We start from the raw sequence: 22,177 nt of genomic DNA, 5'->3' as shown, positions 1-22,177 counted from the left end.
TACCACAGCATATTTTTATAATTTAAAATAAAATAAATTGTAATTGGGAAGCAAACAGAAATTTTCTTGTGCACTGAAAGCTACAGAAATACAAAGAATTGACAAAAAGCTATGTAAATTCTAGAAGTATGTCTAAATATTACATCAAGAATAGCTATTAATAGAAAGCTTTACTGAGATATAATTATCTGACTAGTAATCTATATTTCAGGATACAAAATTATCCTCCAGGAAACTCCTGAAGATGTCTAGTTCCAAAAATCTCTCAGTGAAAATATATTCAATTCACTGAAGAAGTCATCAAGAGACTTTGATGAAGTGTGTCTTCTCCTAAACTGAAACTGAATATACAATAACAATCGTATAAGAACAAAAAGAACAAACAGGACATGAAAATTTTTAAGTTATGGGAAATGGTGAATCTTTACTAGTGAAAGACTGTTCTTGTCCTTCCCATATCTTCCACTCAGCATAAACGCAGACAGTATGCAAGCAAAATTATCTAGGATTTGCCAGCACTGCTAATAGTGAAGTTTTTGACAAGTGCTTGTGAGCACACAGGAATTCAAGCTTATTCACAGCACTATGGTGTCAATATCAATTCATTTCCCTTTCTTCAAATTTAGGGATTATTTCAGGATAAATAGGTTTCTGAGGCCTTTGCAGAAGCAAAAATCTTTTCCAATGTATCTTCAATTATTTGACATCAGAATGCATCTTTAGACCAGACGAAAAATATATCTTGGCATTTTCCTGCCTCCTTGATGAGAACGAACATGTGAGCTATGTACACCTCCATTCCCTTCCTGATATTTCTACTTGACAGATCTGAATGATTTTAAGAATTCTGCTCCTCATGCTTTCAGCTTCACAGATTAATAACAAAACAGCTGTGCAGAGAAACATCCTGTTCACCCACCTGACCACCCTCCCAGACCCCATAACCTTTTTTTTCCCCACCTTTTTTAAGCCCCTTACAGACTATTTGATTGGGGGTTTTGCACATTTACAACTATTAGGCATAGAAGACTACTAAGACACTAAAATTTTACATCCTAGTCTTTTAAATTTCAGTTCCTCAGTCTATTGCAAAGATTTCACTTCTTTTTCTTAGACATTATGAAATCATTAGACTAGGTCTCTTTTTGTGTGAAAAAGCTTAACTGATAAGTAAAAACACTAACAAGTACAAATGTAACCCTTCTACAGCAACAAGCGACTCTTGCAGTCAGCAATAGTGCACAACAGCTTCACAGACCAGGTCTAAAAATACCTTAAAAGCAACCAATCTTTCTCAAATTGTTTACTCTATTAAATTCCCTTAAATTAATCAATTTGAACTTGGACAGCTAGATGTGTTGATTCCTTGTGTATCATAAAATAAAATCACTGGTCTAAAACAAAGAGGGTTAGAAAACCCAACTCTTGTAACTAGCTGTAGGAACAGGGCAGCCCAGGGCTCCCTAGGACTGCTTCCCCTGAAGGTGTCCCATGGGAACTACCTGGCACCTACATGGGAACGTGTGCCCTACAACCCACAGCAGAAGTCTCGGGTGGTTGTTCCCATCTCTTGCTGTCACCACAATGATTTCTCTGACCTCGTCTTGAGGTAAGAAGGTTCTGCATTGATTCTGTCCAACATGGTTCACATACATACACTTGGTCACCGGCATGTATCTAGATTTCAGATAGCTTATCATTATTCCAAAGCCTCAGACTGAATTCTTGATGCCTCTAATAACCATTGTACAATTATGCATCCAGATAAGAAAATGCCACCATTGTGTCTCCTCAGTTCCAACAAACCACACTTAAAGCCCATTTACTTTAGACACAGATCATCCCTCAATTTATTTTCCAACATAGCAGATTTAATCAATGATTGATATTCATCACTCTCATTTATATAGCAAGTACTTTTGAAGTTCTGTGCTGGACACAGCTTATGCACTTTAAACCCAGTGGCAACCTAATGCTTCCTCTGTTATCTGCCCACTGTGGAGTGCACTGTGTAAATAGGTTAAGTCAAATAAGCGTGAAGCCTAGCCATATCTGTTTAGCTGAAAGACACAGTCCAAGGGCCTTCTTTTTGATGAGGGCACTAGAGACAAAATCTGATGCTTTTTTAATCATTTAGTTTTATCCAGAAATGCAGAAGGCCAGAAGGGTGAATTTATGCTAAGCAGAAATAGGTAGGACAGAAGGGGTGACTTCATCCCAAATCTGAATCTATTTGGGGAAAGAAACAACTAAAAGACAAAGTGTAGCTGAAGGACCAGATCCCATCTCCAGGGAACTGTCAGTCACTCTGGGAGTTACTCTGGCTTGAGCCTGCTAGCTGAAAAGAAAACAGAGGAAAAGAAACCATGCTGAAGCCAGACCTGAATGATCAGTAACAACAAGGACTGTAACTGTTCCACTTTTCTGTATCTGTCTAAGTCTAGCAATGGATTTCTTACATTCTTCACTTTAGTTGGGTAAACTGTTTCTGTTTTTACCTCAAAGCCTGTCTACTATTTACAGCAATTTCATGGGCACTATCAAAGCACAGGCACCCCATTCCCCAGCAAGCAGCAATTCTACAATGGGTGACACGTCAGTATGAGCTCCCTTTGCCAACATGAGCTACCACCACACTGGCAACATGAGATGCTAGTGAGGAAGAGAGGAGTGAGGCAGAGAAGTCTCTCACCAGAGAATACTAGCCAGGACTTTCGTATCATGCATCCAGGCACTAGGACGAGGGCTGTGTCTTATGGCACGCTCAAGAATGTGAACGTGAGCTTCCGTCCCACACAGCACTTCAAGAAAACTCAAAGGCAGCTGTTAAACTAAAATGAGAAAGAAACACTGGAGGTACTGCCTTTCTGACATTATATGAGGATATTCTCTATGGTAGGAGGTTGACATTTGCGGGTTAAACCCAGTAGCTGACTATCTGGAGGAAGCTGCCTAGAAGACTTTTTAAAAAAAAAATCTAATTCAACAGAATATGAGGACTAAGTAGTAGACCAGGTAGTTTATTGAACCAAAAAGGACAGTTGTAGAAGCTGATACAAAAAAATTGTGTCACAAAGAGGAACAAGCTGACTGAAGGCCATCTGATTTGCTTCAGCCTGACCTGGTCAAGAAACTGTAATCCATGACTGGCACTGTGCTCTCAGCAAATTCAGAAGTCCTTCTGTTAAATAGTTTCTTTTAGTTTGTATCCTTCAGTACACTAATGTAGTTACACTTCACCTGCAGAGATTGCAGGTGCTTCATATTGGATCAGTAAATTGCACAGTGCAGAAAATTTCAGGAATGATTCACCTGGCTGCAGGCAGGAACTCATGAGGTAGAGAAGTAAGCACTTCTATTGAGTAATTCATCTAGCCTATTTTAGAGTTTGTCTTTTTCTTGTAGAAAAGCTCAGACTACTGATACATTTTTTCCTATAATCTGTTTAGTATTTCAAAGGGACTAACTTCCCCTCTTTCAAGAGGTGTCATCTCAGAAGACACACTGATCTGTAAGCTGGTTTGATACTATTCCCTTCACAGACTGAACATTTTTGTGAAAAAGCTCAGTTTCACACCAAGTAACTAAGATTTTGTGTGCATACTTATTGATGGTTTTCGAAAACTCCATTTATTTGATTACTCCAAAACAGCCTCAGTAAGCCCACTCTCTAAAGAGCAGGAAACAGCATTTATAATTTAGGAGTACAGAGAAGATCTCAAATCAAAACAAGACAAAAGTAGTGCCCCTCAACAAAACATTTGAAATAACTCTAGGATCACAAAATTAATGTGTTTTGATAGCACAAATTGAACTCCAATTGTCAAGCTTACATTTTCAAGAATAAATACATTCCTGATAGAGGCAGCTGATGTGGCCGTACCTCTGGCAGAAGGCAATCAATCCATCTGGTATTTGGCCTCCTGCCTGATCATAATAACTTATTATAAAGCACAGAATCCATTAACAGAGTTTCTGAGTTGGTATGGCTTGGCCCTGGGATTTCTCCCATAAGCGACAAATAACTGGGATGATTTACTATTAGGTTTAATGTTTTCCATATGGCAGGAGAAGACTTTTACAATCTCTTTCCACCTAAAACCCACAAAAGTTTACTAGAATCAGTTTGCTACTTTTTGTAAAAATATGACACCCTTTAGCAGAAAAATAGATAATAATCTGAACTCCACTAGCTATGTCACCTAATATATTAGCTTCTTAGAGAACAATTTGCAAAAGGAAGAGACATAATTTAGAGGTTTGAAGAGTAGGATTTGAATGAATGTGTTGGGGCAAGTAAGGTCCTTGACTAATGAGAATAAATTAAAATGAATGTTCTGCTTTTAAAAAAAAAAAAAAAAGCTAAGATTTAAGAATAAATCATAAATAAGAATTTATGGTTTTGGAATGACTTATAATTTTTCAAAGAAGAAGAAATATTTCAAGACATGAAGAAAGAAATAAGCTGTGAATTTAGGCAATAACTTAAAAGGTACATAAAAGCATTTATATTGCACCCTCAGGACATTTTTCTAGCCTCCAGAATACCTTTTTTTTTTTTTTTTTTTTTTTATGCTTCCTTATAAAAATGAAAATAGAAAAGGAGCTCTATGGTGAAGGCATTAAAAAATCTCATAAAAAACACAATCATTATTTTGGGAAGAAAAATTTGAAGGGACTGTTAAGTCATTCACCAAGAAAAAAGACCAAACATCATGCCCATACTATTCATGCTAGAACAACAGTAGGCATTGAACCAGTCACTTAGGAGGATTACTGTTTTGTATTTTTTTTTCTTCCTTAATATTTTCAAAATCAGAAGAAATGGAAGGAAAACAGCAAATGGTCTTTCTAGAACAGAAAAGGCAGGATTTATCTCTAAGTCTTTGAATCATCTGAGAAGAAAAGCACTGTACAAATAATCAAAAGTGAGTAACGGTTCATGGTCTTTAGATAATGAGATGCTTTAAAACAACTCTTCTATCAGAAAGCACCTAAAACCAATTCCTTTAAGGAACCTCAGAGAATCCTAAACCTGAAGCATTCAGAAAAATTTCTCAACTTCTGAAAATTATGCCCCTTGTACTCAACATTTTTTCAGACTCAGTTTTATCCATCTAGCCCAAATCTGAGGAGGATTTCAAGGACAATGTGTGTTGATCCTGATACCTCTGACTGTAACAGTTTACTGAATTTTTCATGCTTGCCAAATTAATGACTGAATGATTAATCATATTTTATATGTCATCCCAATAGCTGTTGGTCCCAAGAAAATACTGAGAAGCATCTCCAAAGGTAAAGAGCAGATATCCATCCCCAAGATATCCATCCCCTATCCAACATGATATGGTGATATTCACCTACACGTGAAAACTCTAATCAACTTATTTAATTACCATCTACCTTTTTTGGTATCAAGTCCAGGTGTTAATTGAGTTTAGAATACTTCTACCTTGCAGAAGGTTATAAATGAGCTTTACATTGTCCAACTCTCATTAGAGTTGTTCCAAAACTGCAAAATTCCAAAGCCTTTACCGTATCAACATACACTTAACCAAATCCCTTTCTGAATCATAGAATTTAATTTGGTATGAAATAACTTAGAGCGCACTATAACAAAATACTATAAGGATTGTGCAATCTTTGTCTTTTTCTACCTGTTACCAAAATGACATGCTAGATATGAAGAAGTCTTTTAACCACTTTCCCAGTAAGATAAAATGAAGTACATAGTACTCTCAAAACCAGCCTTTTATGTTTGGATGATTTTTTCTGGAGTTTAGCCAGTATCTCTTAAAAAAAAAAAAAAATCAAAAAAAAAAAAAATCACACATTTGTTATGTGAGTCACGATCTAACCAGCAAAAGACAACATGAGAATGAAGAAAATGTTTCATGAAGTTATTTTTTAAAGCAACTTTCTCTTCTAGATTGGTAATCCAATTTTTTAAAGTTTTAATGCTTTGAAGTGACTTATCAGCTAGGTATTTCTAAGTATTCTCTGACCAATACAAGTAGCTCCCTAATGACTGTTTTAACAAAACTCTTCTGATCTTTCCATCAGAAAAAAAAATAATGACAAAACCTTGGCTGACTTCTGATTATTTTCAAATTAGACCTACTGCCATCTTTAGCTTTTATTACTGTACAGTGAAACAGTAATTATTCTGAAATTATTTTAGTATATAATAGCCTCCTACATATTCTATTTAAATACCTATTAATGAATTCCTTTAATGTGCCAAATATTGAATTCATATTTTTGGGTTCTCTCATTTAAATAGCACAGATACAAGTTTTTCAATGACAGTAGCAGCATGTCTTCAAGGTGCTAGTATAATACAATTAATTCACGTATCTCAAAAAGAAGTGGGGAATAATTTTTCACATTACTTACACCACTGTAACTGACCCATTATTTACAGAAAACCTTTCGTGAAGTGTCATTTTACTACTGTTCTTGATGATTTGTAAGCTTATTACATTTCATACTTCCATTCAAAGTTCACAATATTCGACATTTAGACAGAAGGACTAGATACGTTTCCCTGGAACTGTCAGACAAATCTCATTGTTGGAATATGTCCTGAATAATGATTCACCCGCAAATGAAAGCTCCCAATTCAATATAACACCATCTAATACGAGACATGGATTAATTCTTATATGATCAAATAATAAAAAAGGCAATCAGAAATTCACTTTATGTCACTACAATGAGAATTCATCGTGCTTTTCAATTCAAAACCATCACAGGCCTCATAAATTTGTCGGAGTTTAAATCTGGTGCCAAAATTCCAATGCATGAACGGTATTTTCCCTTCACTGGAAGAATCTGATTCCAGGAAACCTTTTATCTCTCCCTCTCCACCCAGTTCTCCCCTATTTTGTTGAATTATTTAGCTAGTTAAATTTAGCTATGTCAGATAAGAGGATGAGTGGACAAAAAAACAACATTGCAGATACCTCAAACCACATAGTTATGTCAGTAAACATCCTGACAGAGATACAGCTCACATCCATTTTCTTGCTACTATAGCATATTCCATTTGGGGAATTTGTATAAATTAAATGAGCAAAACAATGGTTTTGGTTAGTGTAAGGTACATTTATTCTTAGGAATACATATCACTAAAGCCAACTGAACAAATGCTTTCCCCTATAAGTGAGGTCTTAATTTTTTTAATTTCCCTAAGAAGAAACCAGAATTACAGCCCTCCTAGATCAATATCTTTCTTTCTTGCAACACATTATATATATTTTTCCCCTTGCCACTAGGCTGACAGGAGCACAATTAATGGAGAACTTGTTTAGTCCAGCCCCCCTCTGTCTTTTTCTCGACAACCACTAAGTTGACCAAAAGGTTCAGAAAAAATTCCTATCTCCATGAATACTCAGAGAAAATGAAGAACCAATTCTTCTCATCCAACTGTTTTTTCACTGCCATATTTTAACTTTTAAATCATTTGCATTTCTGCTTCTCTTAACAATTTCACTGATCGAGCCAAGATGCTCCAATATAGTCTCTGGATCAGTTATGATACACTTATCCTTTCAGATTCTGGGAAAAAATATGCCATTCATATTGCTTATCATCTAAATAACCCACTGAAAACAGCTTATTTAAATCTTCATTCCCCTGATCAAGCATGACAGACACTTTTTCTTCTACAAATGACGTTACGAAAATTCCTTGTAAAGATGCTGTCTCTTTCTCAGCTTGGAGTTTGAGCTGAATCAGTTGTTGTTTGCCTATTCTACCTGGCTTTCTAGCATTTTCTTTCCTCATTCTCTTAATTGAAACAAGGTTTGCAAACCAAGAAGAAGCATTAATAAATTAGAGATTGTTTTTAAACAGTAAAAATATATACCAAGATCAGAGGACACTTATTTGTAATCTCAGGAAGAGAGATCCTAGAAGATCTGTGAAGCCACGACATGATAGAATTACGCTTTCAAAACTACATCACCAAAACCAAACAACAAACTATTTTCTATTGACTATCATATATCAGATGCACCATAAATCAACAAAGAAATCATGAAAAAAATTAAAACTCATCTGCTACAATATCACAAATAGTTATGATGATGGGATGGATGTGCAGAAAGTTGAGATCTATTTTAAACCTCAGTAATTACAAACTAGTTTTTAAACATACTCAAAGGAAAGGATCAGCTTTTTTGCAGAAAATTTGAAAGACAAATATAGATCTTCTAGAGTGGTGTGAGAAGAATATGGTCTGTTTTCTCACAGTGTGCTTATTTAAACTCAAAAAATCTCCCAAATAATCTATTCCAACCCATTCTAAATGGCTAGCTAGTGGACCAGAGATATTTAATAGGGAGATACTAATTCTGAATATGCACTAAAAGTGGAAAATGGGTACATCATGGGTAACTGCAGAAGATTAAGCCACCCAAGCAGTATTAAAGAACACAACAGTAGCTGAGGATGTAAATAAAGCAGAATTTGGAATCTTGCACCTGCATATCACAAGTTCAAATATAAACTGGATTGAAGGATGATGAGAGATAAATTGTTTGTCTCAGTTTCAGTCCTAGTGGAAAGTGGACATTTACTAAAATCTTCGTAATGCGTGCCACTGACTATCTTATCTGAAGCCTCAGGAAGGAGACTTGGGATTGAATAGGTCTGAAAGAAGAAAAATTAATCTTTAAAAATGATTCCTGTAGAGTACAGGAATCTGTCTCTACAAGTAGAGACTGAGCACAATGGCAGGATAATGCACTGAGCCATACAAGTTTTGTGGGCAATACTAAAAATAATTTAAGAACAACTGCAGCAGGGCTGACTTTCCATTATATATATTTTGATGCTAATCTTACGTAATGCATTTGGTGCTGATCAGCATTACAAAGATCAGTGCTCTAAAAATATCTGAACATGACAGATAGATAGATGCTCATCAGCCTATATCTCTATCTATTAGATTCAATAATAATAGAATATTAAATTACAGAAGGGGTTGGTTGCACAGCCATCCAAAAAGGTGTCATCTGAGTTGGCTCAAATAAATACCTGGCTACCTGAAGACAGTGTTGAACTCCTGAAAAGAGTTAATATCCAAGAGTTTTCTTGCACCGCTCCAGCAGTATTTGGAGTTGCTAACTAGCCACAACACCACAGACAACTGTGCTCTTTTCAAGGGCTAAAACTCTGGTAGAAACACCAAATGCTATTTGAGAATAAGTCAGGTATGGCTGACAAGCATTACAGATAGCAAAACATGTTTAGGAAAGCATATCTTCTGAAGCTCTGGCAATCTAAGAAAATTTTAAGACAAAAAGCAATGTTGCTGTAGAAGAAATCAGCATCTCCTAAGTTTTGCCTTAGAGATTTATTTACTTCAAAAGTAAGAAAGTATGAATTCCAGATGCAAGAAAAAAATTACTCCAATCTGTCAGCATTTTAAGCTTCCTCTTGAACAGATTTTGCATGTCGCTCTCGTTCAGTCTCATTCACATATTGGCTACACCCATAGCAGTAAATTAAACAGTGCCAGGAAAGGTTCCTGGCTCAGGCATGTGATCATCTGTAACCCAAAACTGTTAGGGCACTCATTAGTGAGTTTCTGGCCTGGGCCAACAACTACCCTCCCAAGAATTCTCCAGCCACGGCCCAGGAGAGGCAATATTGCAGGGACTATCCCCGAAAGGGCACTGGCAGGCAGCCCCGTGCTTTGGGGCAGGAGAGCCCTCACCAGCCGCGAGGCAGGCTGTCCTGTGCTGGCTGGCCAGAGTGCCCCAGAATGCTCCCAGGCACCTTTCACTGGCAAGGGTCGATGTTACGGTTATGTCCCACGTGGGAGACCGAGTGAGTTCACAGCTAGGATGGCAAATTAAGTCCTGAGTGTCAGTCATAAACCTTTACTGACTTTGTACTCTCAGCTGGGAGAGGCAGACATTTGAGAGGCACCAGTGTGGAGCAATTCAACACACAGCCTTTCTGCAGCAAAAACAAGACACGTTTTGCTGATCCCTGAAGTGAGGCCAACACTGATCAGAACAAGCCTCGATACAAATCTGCCGTCAAACAGATGAGATCGAGCTCATTTACTTACTTACATTTACTGTTCTAAGGACAGTTATACGTTTTTCTTTCTACACCCATACTCTGCTTCAAAAGCAAATCCAGACCGTGTGGGGCATAAGCAGTGAGTGATCAGGATATATCAGTGTTTGACACTGAAGGAGGAGTTGAAACAACAATAATTTGTTACGTTTTTCTACTTCTTATGCTCTTTTTTGGTATTTACTTTCTTAAACAATAATGCACTAAAAACATCTGTCATCAAGTACATGTTACTCATATTATGACACATAATAATACTTTACAATAACACATTCCCCATTACACTATTTATCAGTTAATTGAAAAGTAGATCTAGGTAAACCTTCAGAACAAAAGAAGTTTAGAAATAATTTATATTAGTTTTAATCAAAGAATTTTTATGTCAGAGTCACCTTACATTTAAACATTAATACAATTAAATATTCAGAATTGGTTTACAACATCTGAAATCCAGTTTCACCATTGCATTGAAAAACAGTATCAGGCTAAATCAAAGCTTCCCAGTTACTTCCCAAGAACATTTTCGTACTTGGCTGAGTACCCGCATACTGCTGCTCATATTACTGCTCTTGTACTCTGCAACTGGTGCACATTCTAAAACCATGAATAACATTACATAACTCGGATATTTACTTAAGTAAATGTAAATAAATCTCAATACACTACTGAGATAGAGGATAGTGAGAAAGAGGCTGCCTACTCTCTATCACAGATACCAGCTGATGCTGACTTTTCCCTCAAAACAACCCAGAACCTAAAAACCTCATTCATCAGAGAAAACTCATACAAATTTCTTTGTGTCCCAAGTCTACAGTGGTCCGTTGCTTTTGTGATCAGAAAGCAAGTTCTCTCTCATTTTGCCTTTTGGTGTGTCCGGTACCAAAGGTCTTCAATATGTGAATCAATGTCCTGCCTTTTGAGGATATGGGACAACTATTTGAACCTTGGTGCAGGGATTCTAATTTTTGAGGCACTTATGCCTTCTCTTTAATCTTTAATCTCAAAATTAATTTCTATTATTGGGTCTTTCGTATTTTAACCTTGAAATATATAAAATTCACCAAGTGTCACCTCATGTTTTCTTAAGAAGGCCAGAGAAGAATTCTTCAAAATGCCAGGAAGGACCATGCTGTCTGTACAGTGCTTTAAAATTTTGAAGTGGCTGATAGTAGCCAAACCTGATAATCAGAAATTCCCACAACCATTGCCGTGGGTAAAATCCTGATGAGAAGCCAAGCCTCTACCATGAGCTGTGGGCAAAGGATAGATTAGTAACTCTCCCAGAGCACTGCCCACAGCCTGTATCTTGGGCATCCACCTCATTCATCAACTTTTGTAAGATGTATGACACAAGTCCAACCACATTTAGTTAAGAGAATAAAAAACTGATTCAAACTCTCTATTTCCTTCCTCCCTTATTACACCCACTCTCCTTCTCCATCTTCTGAGTGCTTCCTCTTTATGATTGCTTACAAGTCTGACAGTGGGAAAGATCTCCATTATATCATCTGCCTGCAGCCTCTTGTCTGCTGGAAAGATTCCTTTTTTTAGACAAACTTTTCTGAAACATATTACTCCATAAAATACAATATTCCATATTTAGGAACCTCTCCAATTATAGGCAATCACAGCTCCCACTGATTTTAGCCTTATCTACCCTAACCTTAGGAACAATCTTCCTAGTGCAATGTGCCCATGCAGATTCTTGCTTTGTTTGTACTTCAAGCAGACATGAACTTGCTCTGCTTGTGCTCCAGGCTGAATGAGTGTGTTGCGCTCAACAAGGTGCCACAGCTAAGATATCTGGTCACCCTGGCTTGGAGTGGAGCTAAAATGTGCCCCACCATCTGGGAGCACAACAGAGTAAGTTTGTGTTTGCCTAAATCATGTAAGCATACCATTACATATCCACATACAAAGATGTTTTTTAAGATAGTTTGATCCACCAGAAGTTGCCAACATAATCACCCCCACCTGCTCTGAAAAGCAAGTGGGCAACCTGATTTTTACAACCCTGCCTCTGCAAATTACTCTTTGCTTGTTTATTGGCCAAAAGATACCAGACCACTTTGTCTCTGACAGTGATGCCTTACGGTGGGAGGAGGCAGCAAGTCACAGCCTCCACAAGACAAGACAGGAAGGATTGCTGTGGGACTCTGATTGCAATTAATAAAGATAGTCTGACAGGATGACTATAACTCTAGGGAGGAAACTAGTAGAGGTCTCCAGGTTCAAAAAGTAGGAGAATCGCATCTTCTCTAAACAACTGCATTTTCATGTTCACAGCACAACACATTTCATCTATGTGCACTTGGTGGGTGTGTTAGTGTATTTCAATCCACCCACATGCCAAGCTGAACAGAAATAGCACAAAAGTAAGAGAACATACAGTACTTACATTTCTGCTCACAATATATGAGGTAACTGAAATAATCACTCTAAAAGCAGAAAGAATGCAACAAAAACCCCAACAATAGTTTGAAATAGTCCTGTGCTGGGAAAGGAATAGACTAGATGACCAAATAGAGCTCTTCCCTCTTCAAATCTCTATAATGACAATGGATTTTGCAATTTATCTGGCAATGAATCTTGCAAAAGTACACATCTTGTAAACCCTCAGAGCTTTTAATCCTCAATGTTTCATGACTTCTCTCCGCAAGACATTCAGTTCTAAGTAAGAGAAATAGCTCTATCAAGAGGCAAACCAAAACATAGTGACTGTAAAGTTGCAACAAAGAGATTTTTAATTATGAGAGAAATCACAACATTTCAAGTACATTTAAAATTCACCTCAGTAAATGACAAAATTACAGATAATCAACTGGGGAAATATAGTTTTGTCTCACTTCCAATCAACAGGTGACCATCAGTTTAATTTTTATATACATAAATGATAAATCTGATTTAAAGTAGCATATGAACAAAACCAAACATGAGTTTAAAAGACTTCTGCAGTGGATCAGGCATCCTTTCCAAAAGTGGACTGCCAAAATCTGTTCATTTCTTATTATGGAAGTTTACTGCAACCCTAAAGCTTTGGTCTTCAAAGTGGGGTGTGTGCACCACAGCGCTTATGCAAGACAATCCACTAGTATGCAAGAAGAAAATAACAGAGCTTCAACAGTACATGTATATAATTTATAAATTACTTGTATATACGTATACAATTTATAAATAAATAAATACACATATAACAGGGGTGCATGCTCAAAAAGTTTTTACTGATAGGGACGCAGGACCAACAAAGTTTAGAGACTACTGACCTAGAGGATCCTGCTGTGTGATTACTGCTGCCATGTCAAAGATGTGTAATGAAGATGGTGAGATATCAAGATCTCAACTATCAGTTATACAAATGGGTAAAAATTTCTCTGGGAGGCTGATTTGTGAGCTCCTGTCTTTTGTTAAGTAGCATGGATTCTCAAAAAAAAAAAAACTAATTACTCAACTTAGTTTTCAAGAAATGCAACTTACTGCTTTCTCAGGAATCTCTTCCCTCCACTGTACTTATCGTCAGTGTTTGATGAAAGCAATAACTTTCCTCATGTGACCAGTTAAACAGCACAACATGTTATATGGGTCAATTAAGATGAGTAATTTAAGGTATTTGCAAATGGGAATGGATGACGCCTCTGGAAAACTCTTAAATCAAGGAGAAAAGTTAGTATTTTTTTTTATCTGGGCTACCTCACTTATATGAAAAAAGTGGCTCGTGAAAGAAATCCGGGTCAGTTAGCAGCCATTACATTAAAAAGTAACCAATGGATTACAATGTGAAAATGCAGAAGAGGAAAATTTTGCTCTTATCCAAAACACTATGATCAGATTTGTTAATCTCTCTTCCAATCTGGAATGAGAAGGATGTAGAAATGGTGACTAAATGGAAATCTTGCTGTGTCTGTAACCATTATGAAGATGTTTGGGCTGCCTGATATAGAGAAAATGTAAATAAGAAGAGACAAAATAGTAACGGCACAGAGAACATGTACCAAGCGCCCTTCTTCAGCATCACCTAACAAAACACAGGATGGGTGATGAAGTCGAAAGGTAATACACTTAAATTAACAGAAATATTTTTTAAAACTTAGTGCAATGTATAATTATCCCTTCAAACTATATATAGTAAGAACATCTGCAATTACAGTGAGTGAAATTAGGACAGTAATTCTGAATTTTTCATGACATACACCAACCACATCAAGCATCAGCAAAGGGTTAGCTAAAGATTCACCCAACAGCAGAATATATCTACCTACTGCTCACAGAGGGTTATTTATATCTCATCTGAAATCATTTGAACTGGTTAATACAAGAATAGGTCTCAGGCACAGCAACAGCTAGTTCTTGGTGTGGGGGAAGCTGAAAACCAAAAGCCAGCAGTGTACAAAGTCACAAGTAACACCAATGTTTTGGATTCACAGTAAGACATAATTTTTTCTTACTTGTTTTTGCTTTAGTACTAAGTGTACAAATTGCTAGATGCTGCTTTTACTCAAAGGTAAAATCTTTGAGTCTTGAATAACATTTTTCTTGTTATCTGTCCTACCTAAATCTAACTGAAGAAACAGCAATGAAATCTTAATGAATTGCAATTCCTTCTTTTGTGAAATTGAATAAAAACCCAGACATCGGAATGTCTCAACATTTTTAGGACTGCACGTTTCAGTTCTTCACTATTCAAATCTACCTGCAATACTACAACAACATTTTTAAAAAAATTTCTAATGACTCTTAAAAGATCCTCCCCCCAATCTTCCTTCACTGAGAATTCTGAGATTCTTTTGTTCACTTTTAATTTGGAAGAGAACTCAATTGCGAATTTCTCCAGGAAATTAGATTTCCGTCTTTAACACTGCTCTACCAGAAATGAACCATCTGAGTGGAAATGTTGCATGGTCACCCTTCTCAGCTTTAGAAAGCTATCATTGCAGACTGAATTGCAAGACTGAGTAAAGACTGCATTCTTGGCTACACCTCTAGAACACTATGAAAGAGTGCTGTCTGACATAGCTCCTGTTCTACACATGGCACACATTTCAGGCTCAATCTGTCTGCCCCAAAATAGGTACAAAAAAAGTTAAGAGGTTCTAGATCATATCCACAGAGCTGGCAAGCATGGCACAGGACAAGTGGAAGAGCCATGACCTTCTGGAAAGGTAGCTGGAGGCTAAACGTGGTATTTTAGCACTTTAAAGATAGCGCTATACACCTATGCCTCAGCAACTGTGTGAAGCTCATCCAGTTTTTAATTTTGTAACATGTATATGGTAAGGACAGAAAAAAAATTTAAAAACTGTAGCTGTGCAGTACATAGTTGATATTGTTTTACAATTTGCTGGTATATTCCTGAAGGACACTGATGTTCATTCTGCCAGTTTGACTAATCATGTCACTTAGTTTTTCCAAGTTTCAGGTTTTATTTTCAGTTGTCAAATTCAAGAAGTTCAAGGGCTCAGAATCCCTCTTTACTCCTACATTCTTTTAGTTTAAGGTCAGCTAATACAAAGCCACAAATCATATACATGTCAGCTTATTTCTATGTATCCTTCTTTTCAGGGTGTCTTAAGAATTTGCCAGCTGGCTGATCACAAAATGATGTACGCTTTTGAAGAAGCCACTGGCCAGATTCAAACATTAACAGAGATTCAAACATTAGCAGAGATGATGAGCACAACAGACCCTGGTGCTTTCACAGTTACAGATGATATGGTTTTTCTTCCCAGCTGAATGCCACTATTTAACACTATGCTCCATCATAGAGACACAAGTGTAATACTTTCACTTGTGATAACTCTCACAACCTACTAAAAATCCTGATTTCTTTCATGATCAAATTTCATTCTGAAATTATGAAGCCATGATTTGGTATCTTTAAAGGAAGACCCAACTTAAGCTCCAAGTACTGTAAAATAGTGTAAACACATATTTTTATTTTAAAATTTTAAATATTCTTTATGGCTTTCATGATTGCTTCACCTTTGTTCCTCTTCCATACCCTAGTTTGTAAACTTCCAATATAATTCATCCAACAGACATGATAAACATGGTGTGTGTTATTGAATTTTAATTTTTTTAAAGCTAGAGACATCAGGTGTCTAAAAGGTAAACAGAATCCATAACAAGTTAATTGCTGCAAAGTTTTTTAGCCAATTCTTACAAAAAATTGAGAGCAAGTATCTCTCTTTAAACGAACCACATAGTAAATGAATGTCACCAGAGTTTGAGTTTGCTTTCAGAATTAATGTTGTTTAAGTGAAAATCTTCTTTACAAAATTCAAGTAGTTAGTCATTTCTTGAGGGTCTGCAAAAATTATTTTTTGCAATAATTAATTTTATTTTCATTAATAAATAATTAAAAATAAATACTTGAAAAAAATAATTTTCATTTCTTCAATAAGAAAAACATTGAAATTTCAGCAACAGACTTCACAAAAAAATTGTTGATCTTAAAAATGATTTTTTCATAGGACAACAACATTCACTGTACTATCCATTGGCCTTTTGGGGATCCTTACCCAAAGGATAAGGCTTTGGGGATCCTTCCTCTATTCAGTTTAACATTAGATAACAGTTCATGGTAAATGACTGGAAGCATTTGACAAATGTAAACAAATCAAGGGTCAGTTAAATATATGGCAAATAATAAATATATGGAAAAAATGCCCAAATTTTGTCACATATATTGAAAAAATATATTTGAATAGTCCAGATTTTAATACCATCAAGATGTATCTGATGGAATATTGAATGTGGGTAAATATTAAACTGAATTGCCTTAATTTTACTTAATGACAACTACAATGTTAACTTTTTATAATTAAAATGGCAAATTCACTTTGGAGTTATACAGACAAATTTTACTGCTATCAATAGACTGTGTTTATCTGAAGGCAGAATTTATCTGAAAATGTTTCCAAATACAATGGAAACGCAATTTGAAGGTTTTGTCTATCTAGATTGCTTTACTGTTATGTCATAAATTTACAAAAAAAACAGAATATTGTACATAGAAAAACATAAGTTTTCAGAAATTTAAAATTACTTACAAGCTGCTCAGACTTTACACCATAGAGCTGAATGGTCTTTGCCACATTTTTTGCCACAGCTAAACTCAGGTCTGGATCAACAGCAGCCACATTTAGCTCACTGGAAGCAAAGATTACAAATCTTAATTAACAACTAAAAAGTGTGGTATTTCATTGATAAAGAATTAACTATGAATACGTAGTTATGTGGCATGTCAATTTAGAGAGAGTAACACATAGTCTTTCTAAGTACCGTAATTCAGTTTACAATTTAACAAGTCATTTGGGAATTCTATGTGCAGTGTTGCTATTCTAGTAAAAATGAGCAAAGTTTAGGAATGACACTTCAGAATGAAATCACTATTAGTAAGCCATTCAAAAATATTGACTGCAATTAACTACATTCAAGCTTTGGCAGCAGCCTTCAAACATCACAGGTGAATACACAGTCATTCAACTCTGGAATTACATGAGCTGCACAGAAATACTCAGGGGACGCCTTAGCTTGACACAACTAATAAGCTGTGTTTTAGGCAATCCTTTATAGTAACAGAGGCCCCAAAGGAATGAATGACAGGGAACAAAAGGAAGAAGGAAAATACTTCTAATCCACTTCCAGTATTTCTTGTTCATGGAACTCTACAGATGTCCTTCAGTTGTGGCTACATTCATAAATGCATTACTGAAAGCAGACAAGTACAAGGACCATCATCTTACTAGTGACAAGATTAACCTCTCCCAAGAACTGGAGAGACACTGTGCATCCTGACATAGGAATAACATTCTCCAAGAACTCTGCAGGACCCCAAACATCATTAGCAAAAGGTCACACTGGAAAACTCAGATGAAATTTTATAATTTTCATGTTGTTTTCCCTTCTCAAGGAGTAAAATAACATCAGCAGCCACACCAATAAGCATGTTCTGAGCATGTGAAATGCCCAGTAACAAATACAATGTCAGTATTTAATATTACACACACCCATGCACATACACATACTGTGAATACTGCCCATCATTTTCAGACTGCATTGAACAGAGTACTCCTTACCAAAACCTTATGAGGGAAAATAAACCATTGGTAATTTAAGCATTGCATTTTACAAATTCTACCTGGAATAGTTGTCTTTGTCTATTATCTTGCTGTTTCACTCTAACAGAATATTTACATCGGGTATTATCACTTCCAGCGAAACAACTATCATCTTCCTTTTGACACAGTCAGAATAATTAAAATATCAGACATCTGCAATATGTGTGAAGTTTCTCTTCCTGATGTTTTATAAGCTTAAACAGTAAAATTGAATTTAAAATTTCATTTATTCCAGAAAAAAAAAATACAGAAAATAAATAATAAATAATAAAATTTGTAATAAATCATAAATAACAAAAAGGTGATTATCCCACTGTATTCAGCATTGGTGCAGCCTCACTGTGAGTACTAGGACCCACAATTTAAGAAGGGTGTGAAGGTCCTTGAAGGCATCCAGAGGTGGGCAACAAAGCTGGTGAAAGGGCTGGAAGGAATGTCCTGTGAGGAGTGGCCAAGGACTCTGGGCTTGTCTAGGTTGGAGAAAGAAGGAGGCTGAGGGGTGACCTCATTGCTCTCTACAGCTTCCTGAGCAGGGGAAGTGGAGAGGGAGGTGCTGAGCTCTTCTCTCCAGTATCCAGTGACAGAACATGTGGGAATGATTCAAAGCTGCACCAGGGGAGGTTTAGACTGGGCTTTAGGAAGTATTTTGTTACAGAGAGGGTGGTCAAACACTGGAACAGGCTTCCTAGAGAGGTGGTCGATGCCCCAAGCCTGTCAGTGTTTAAGAGGCATTTGGACAGTGCCCTTAACAACATGCTTTACTAGATGATCCTTGTAGATCCCTTCCAAATATTCTGTTTTGTTCTGTTCTGTTCTATTCTATTCTATTCTATTCTATTCTATTCTATTCTATTCTATTCTATTCTATTCTATTCTATTCTATGTTATGCTATGTTATGCTATGCTATGCTATGCTATGCTATGCTATGCTATGCTATGCTATGCTATTTCTATTCTAAATTCTGACTTAATTTTTACACTAACCAGTTTCATAACTAAAGATTAATCAACCTTTTACTGCTAAGGAAGTCTCATTTCTAAAATTGTAACTTTTAAGAAAAAACATGTTGAAGATTACATTTTGCAATGTATTATATGTGCATACCTGGCTATAGTTTTAATGATGCTGTCAAGCTCGTCAGAAGAAGGAGGATTCCGACCTCCAGGGGGGAAGACAAGATTGATGGGGTCAAAGAGTCGAGATAAGGATTTTGACAAATAAGCAGCTTCATATTGTTGCAGTGAATCTTTCAAGGCCTTTTCTGGACTGTGGGTGTAAGACAAAATTACTACATTTTAAATTAAAATACACAATAGCATTGAATCTTTCCAGACCATACAAACTTCACAGTACTGAACCTGGTTTTTCTTTCTGCTCCTTAAACATATGCACTTGAAAAGATTTTAATAGTGTATAACATCTTGCTTTTCACTTGGAACTATGTAAGGGAACCATTCTGTGTAGCTCGATACAGTTCTTGGCACTTTCTGTAAGCCCTATGTGGAATCCCTAATTCAAGGTGTTCTTGAGACAAACAGTTCTAAAAACATCTGCAAAATATCAGCAAGATATCCAGAACTGCAATGGAAGACCTTTTTATATTCACATATTTCATTAGCAGCTAGCTTGTACTTAATGATATATTAAAAAAAAATTGATCTCCTGCTATACATATATATATATATAAAGCTTCAAATAGAAAGACTCTTCTTAAATGTACTTTTAAGCCTTTTAGACTTTTCAGTCTATAGTATTTCTACTGTTGAAAATGATAGAAAGACTCTTCTTAAATGTACTTTTAAGCCTTTTAGACTTTTCAGTCTATAGTATTTCTACTGTTGAAAATGAGTAAACAGTAGCTTTCTCAAACATTTTACCTCATTGTCAGAAGTCTGTGAACTTTTTACTTTACTTCCATTGAAGTCAATGATGTCTCCCACTGACTGCTCAGGAACACATTTAAGGCAATACAAATTCACATAAAATAATTTTATCTTACATAAGCCTAGAAGTCCTAATAGACCTGAAAAGCCAGTTTCAGTTCAATCTTTCTGATATCTACCACTTAGATCATGTTTATTCTACAATGTATAAACACAAAAACTGTGAATCATAACAAACGGAGCATTTGTCACACTCCAGTGATTGCGGTATCATTAAGAGAAAGCTACTGCTGTAATCGCAACACATACAAAACTGAATTTTTATCATTCTGCTATTTTTTTCACCCAAAGAGACAAAAAGATGAAACCAGTTACAAAATCAGGGACTTTGTGAAAGACAAGACAGTCCAACACTGTTATTTATATAACCTAAAGAAAATCCTACAGCTCTAAAATACTATTAATGCAATAATCACAAGAGGAAAAAAAACTCTTTAAAATTTTCCTGCTCTGACAATTTGAATAACGCTAACTTCTTAAAAATATTCTGTTTTCTTGCAGGGTGCAAAGCTTTACATTTTATTGCCGTAGAGTTCATAATACATACTCATAATCTTGGCGGTTTTGCATGAATATGTCCTGAGTATCTTCTTCCATTTGTTGTAGTTCAGCAAAGAGATCAGTAGTTCCACTTGTGTTAAAATTCCTCTGAATATTTTGACTATATTGTTGCAAGCGCTTCCACAAGTCATTATAAAGCCTCAGTAATTTAGGGTATTCTCCTTCAAAAGCTTGTTTCAAAAACATAGAGGCTGCAAAATAAAGCAGTAAGCAATATGCATTATTAAGTTCAAACGAATTCTTTTATTCATATCAATAACCTGTATCCTTGTATTTATATCAATGAATGAAATACAGTGTTATCCTATCTCTAATATTAATAAATGTAATATTTATCAAAGTGGCATGAGCTATCACATAAAATGCAGCTGACAAAGGTATGTATCTAAAGCACCACCACAAAAATCTGGAAGACTAGACACGGAAAACTAACTTTGTACAATACAGATACTAATCATGGTTGTGAAACACTGGGTATCAAACTTAATTATTACTATTACCATTCATGTAAGGCCAAAGTGTGATTAGAACTCTCTAAATCTAGAGATTTTTAACAATAACTTGATGGGGAGAAAGCGTGGGGCTGTGCAACTTCAAAGATGCTCATTTAAAACAGACAAAAGTAACTTTTATGAGCCAAAGTCTTAAGAAATCTGATGAGGGAAGTATATGCTTTTACACACACTTCTTAAAACAAGGTACCTAAAATGCAATTCCTAAACTTATCAAATAAAGAATGACAAAGCCAGCAGAAAAACCAGCACGATTTTCAGCCTTGGAAAGCCTGCCATGAGTAACAGGAAATGAAACAAATGTACAGTTGTTTCAGCAACTGATGTTAATCTTTATCTAACATTGCTCATACTTTATGGATTTCCCATTACATTAGGAGATTAACACTGCTCCATTCATTCGTAAATTTTTCAGGTTCCAGACATCTGCCCCATTTCACCCAGACTGTCCTTTCAACTTAAATATAATTTGATTCTCAATACTGGAGGATTCACATTTATTATCAAATGCAGAGGTTATTTCAGGTCACAAAGCTATGTCTATAAAAACAGTTCCAACCTAACAAAAGCAGATCATGATCTATTATCAAACTCTGTAAACTGCCATGAATTCCTATTTTTACATTATTTCTCTGATATTGTCTTGTCTTCCTCTGATCTATATGATCCAGAGGTCTGTGACTGATGTCAGTGGACTCAGTCACTTAGAATTTATGTTAAAAATGAACATTCTCATATAGATGCATCCCTTAAATGAAAAAGTCTACTTGACGGAAGCACTGTTTCCCCAAAACTCAGCTGTAGAAAAGTAAAAACCTCCTTCACAGTTCAAATATCCAACCACTCTCTCTAAATGTTTGTATGAAAAACATCATTAAAAAGCAAAAGTAATAAAATATTTTTTAATAGCTGGCAGACAAAGTACTGTTGACAAAATGTAAGAGTTCC

The 22,177-nt window shown here is 35.9% G+C and overlaps 1 protein-coding gene across 1 annotated transcript in view; it reads right to left on the bottom strand.

The window, feature by feature from the left end:
- Positions 1–22,177, bottom strand: part of COG5 (component of oligomeric golgi complex 5) — a 188,705-nt gene that overhangs the window by 27,421 nt on the left and 139,107 nt on the right. Inside the window, exons 12-14 of the mRNA XM_032996224.2 lie at positions 20,704–20,908; positions 19,318–19,479; positions 17,142–17,241 (exon numbers count right to left, since the gene is read on the bottom strand). Coding sequence (XP_032852115.2) covers positions 17,142–17,241; positions 19,318–19,479; positions 20,704–20,908 — 467 coding nt within the window. The remainder of the gene's footprint in view (positions 1–17,141; positions 17,242–19,317; positions 19,480–20,703; positions 20,909–22,177) is intronic.

The sequence above is a fragment of the Tyto alba genome, unplaced genomic scaffold, assembly GCF_018691265.1.
Source record: "Tyto alba isolate M040663 unplaced genomic scaffold, T.alba_DEE_v4.0 Super-Scaffold_2, whole genome shotgun sequence".
In the NCBI taxonomy this organism is placed as follows: Eukaryota; Metazoa; Chordata; class Aves; order Strigiformes; family Tytonidae; genus Tyto; species Tyto alba.
The sequence above is the reverse complement of the archived record's forward strand: the minus strand, read 5'-3'. Positions and strand labels throughout refer to the sequence as shown.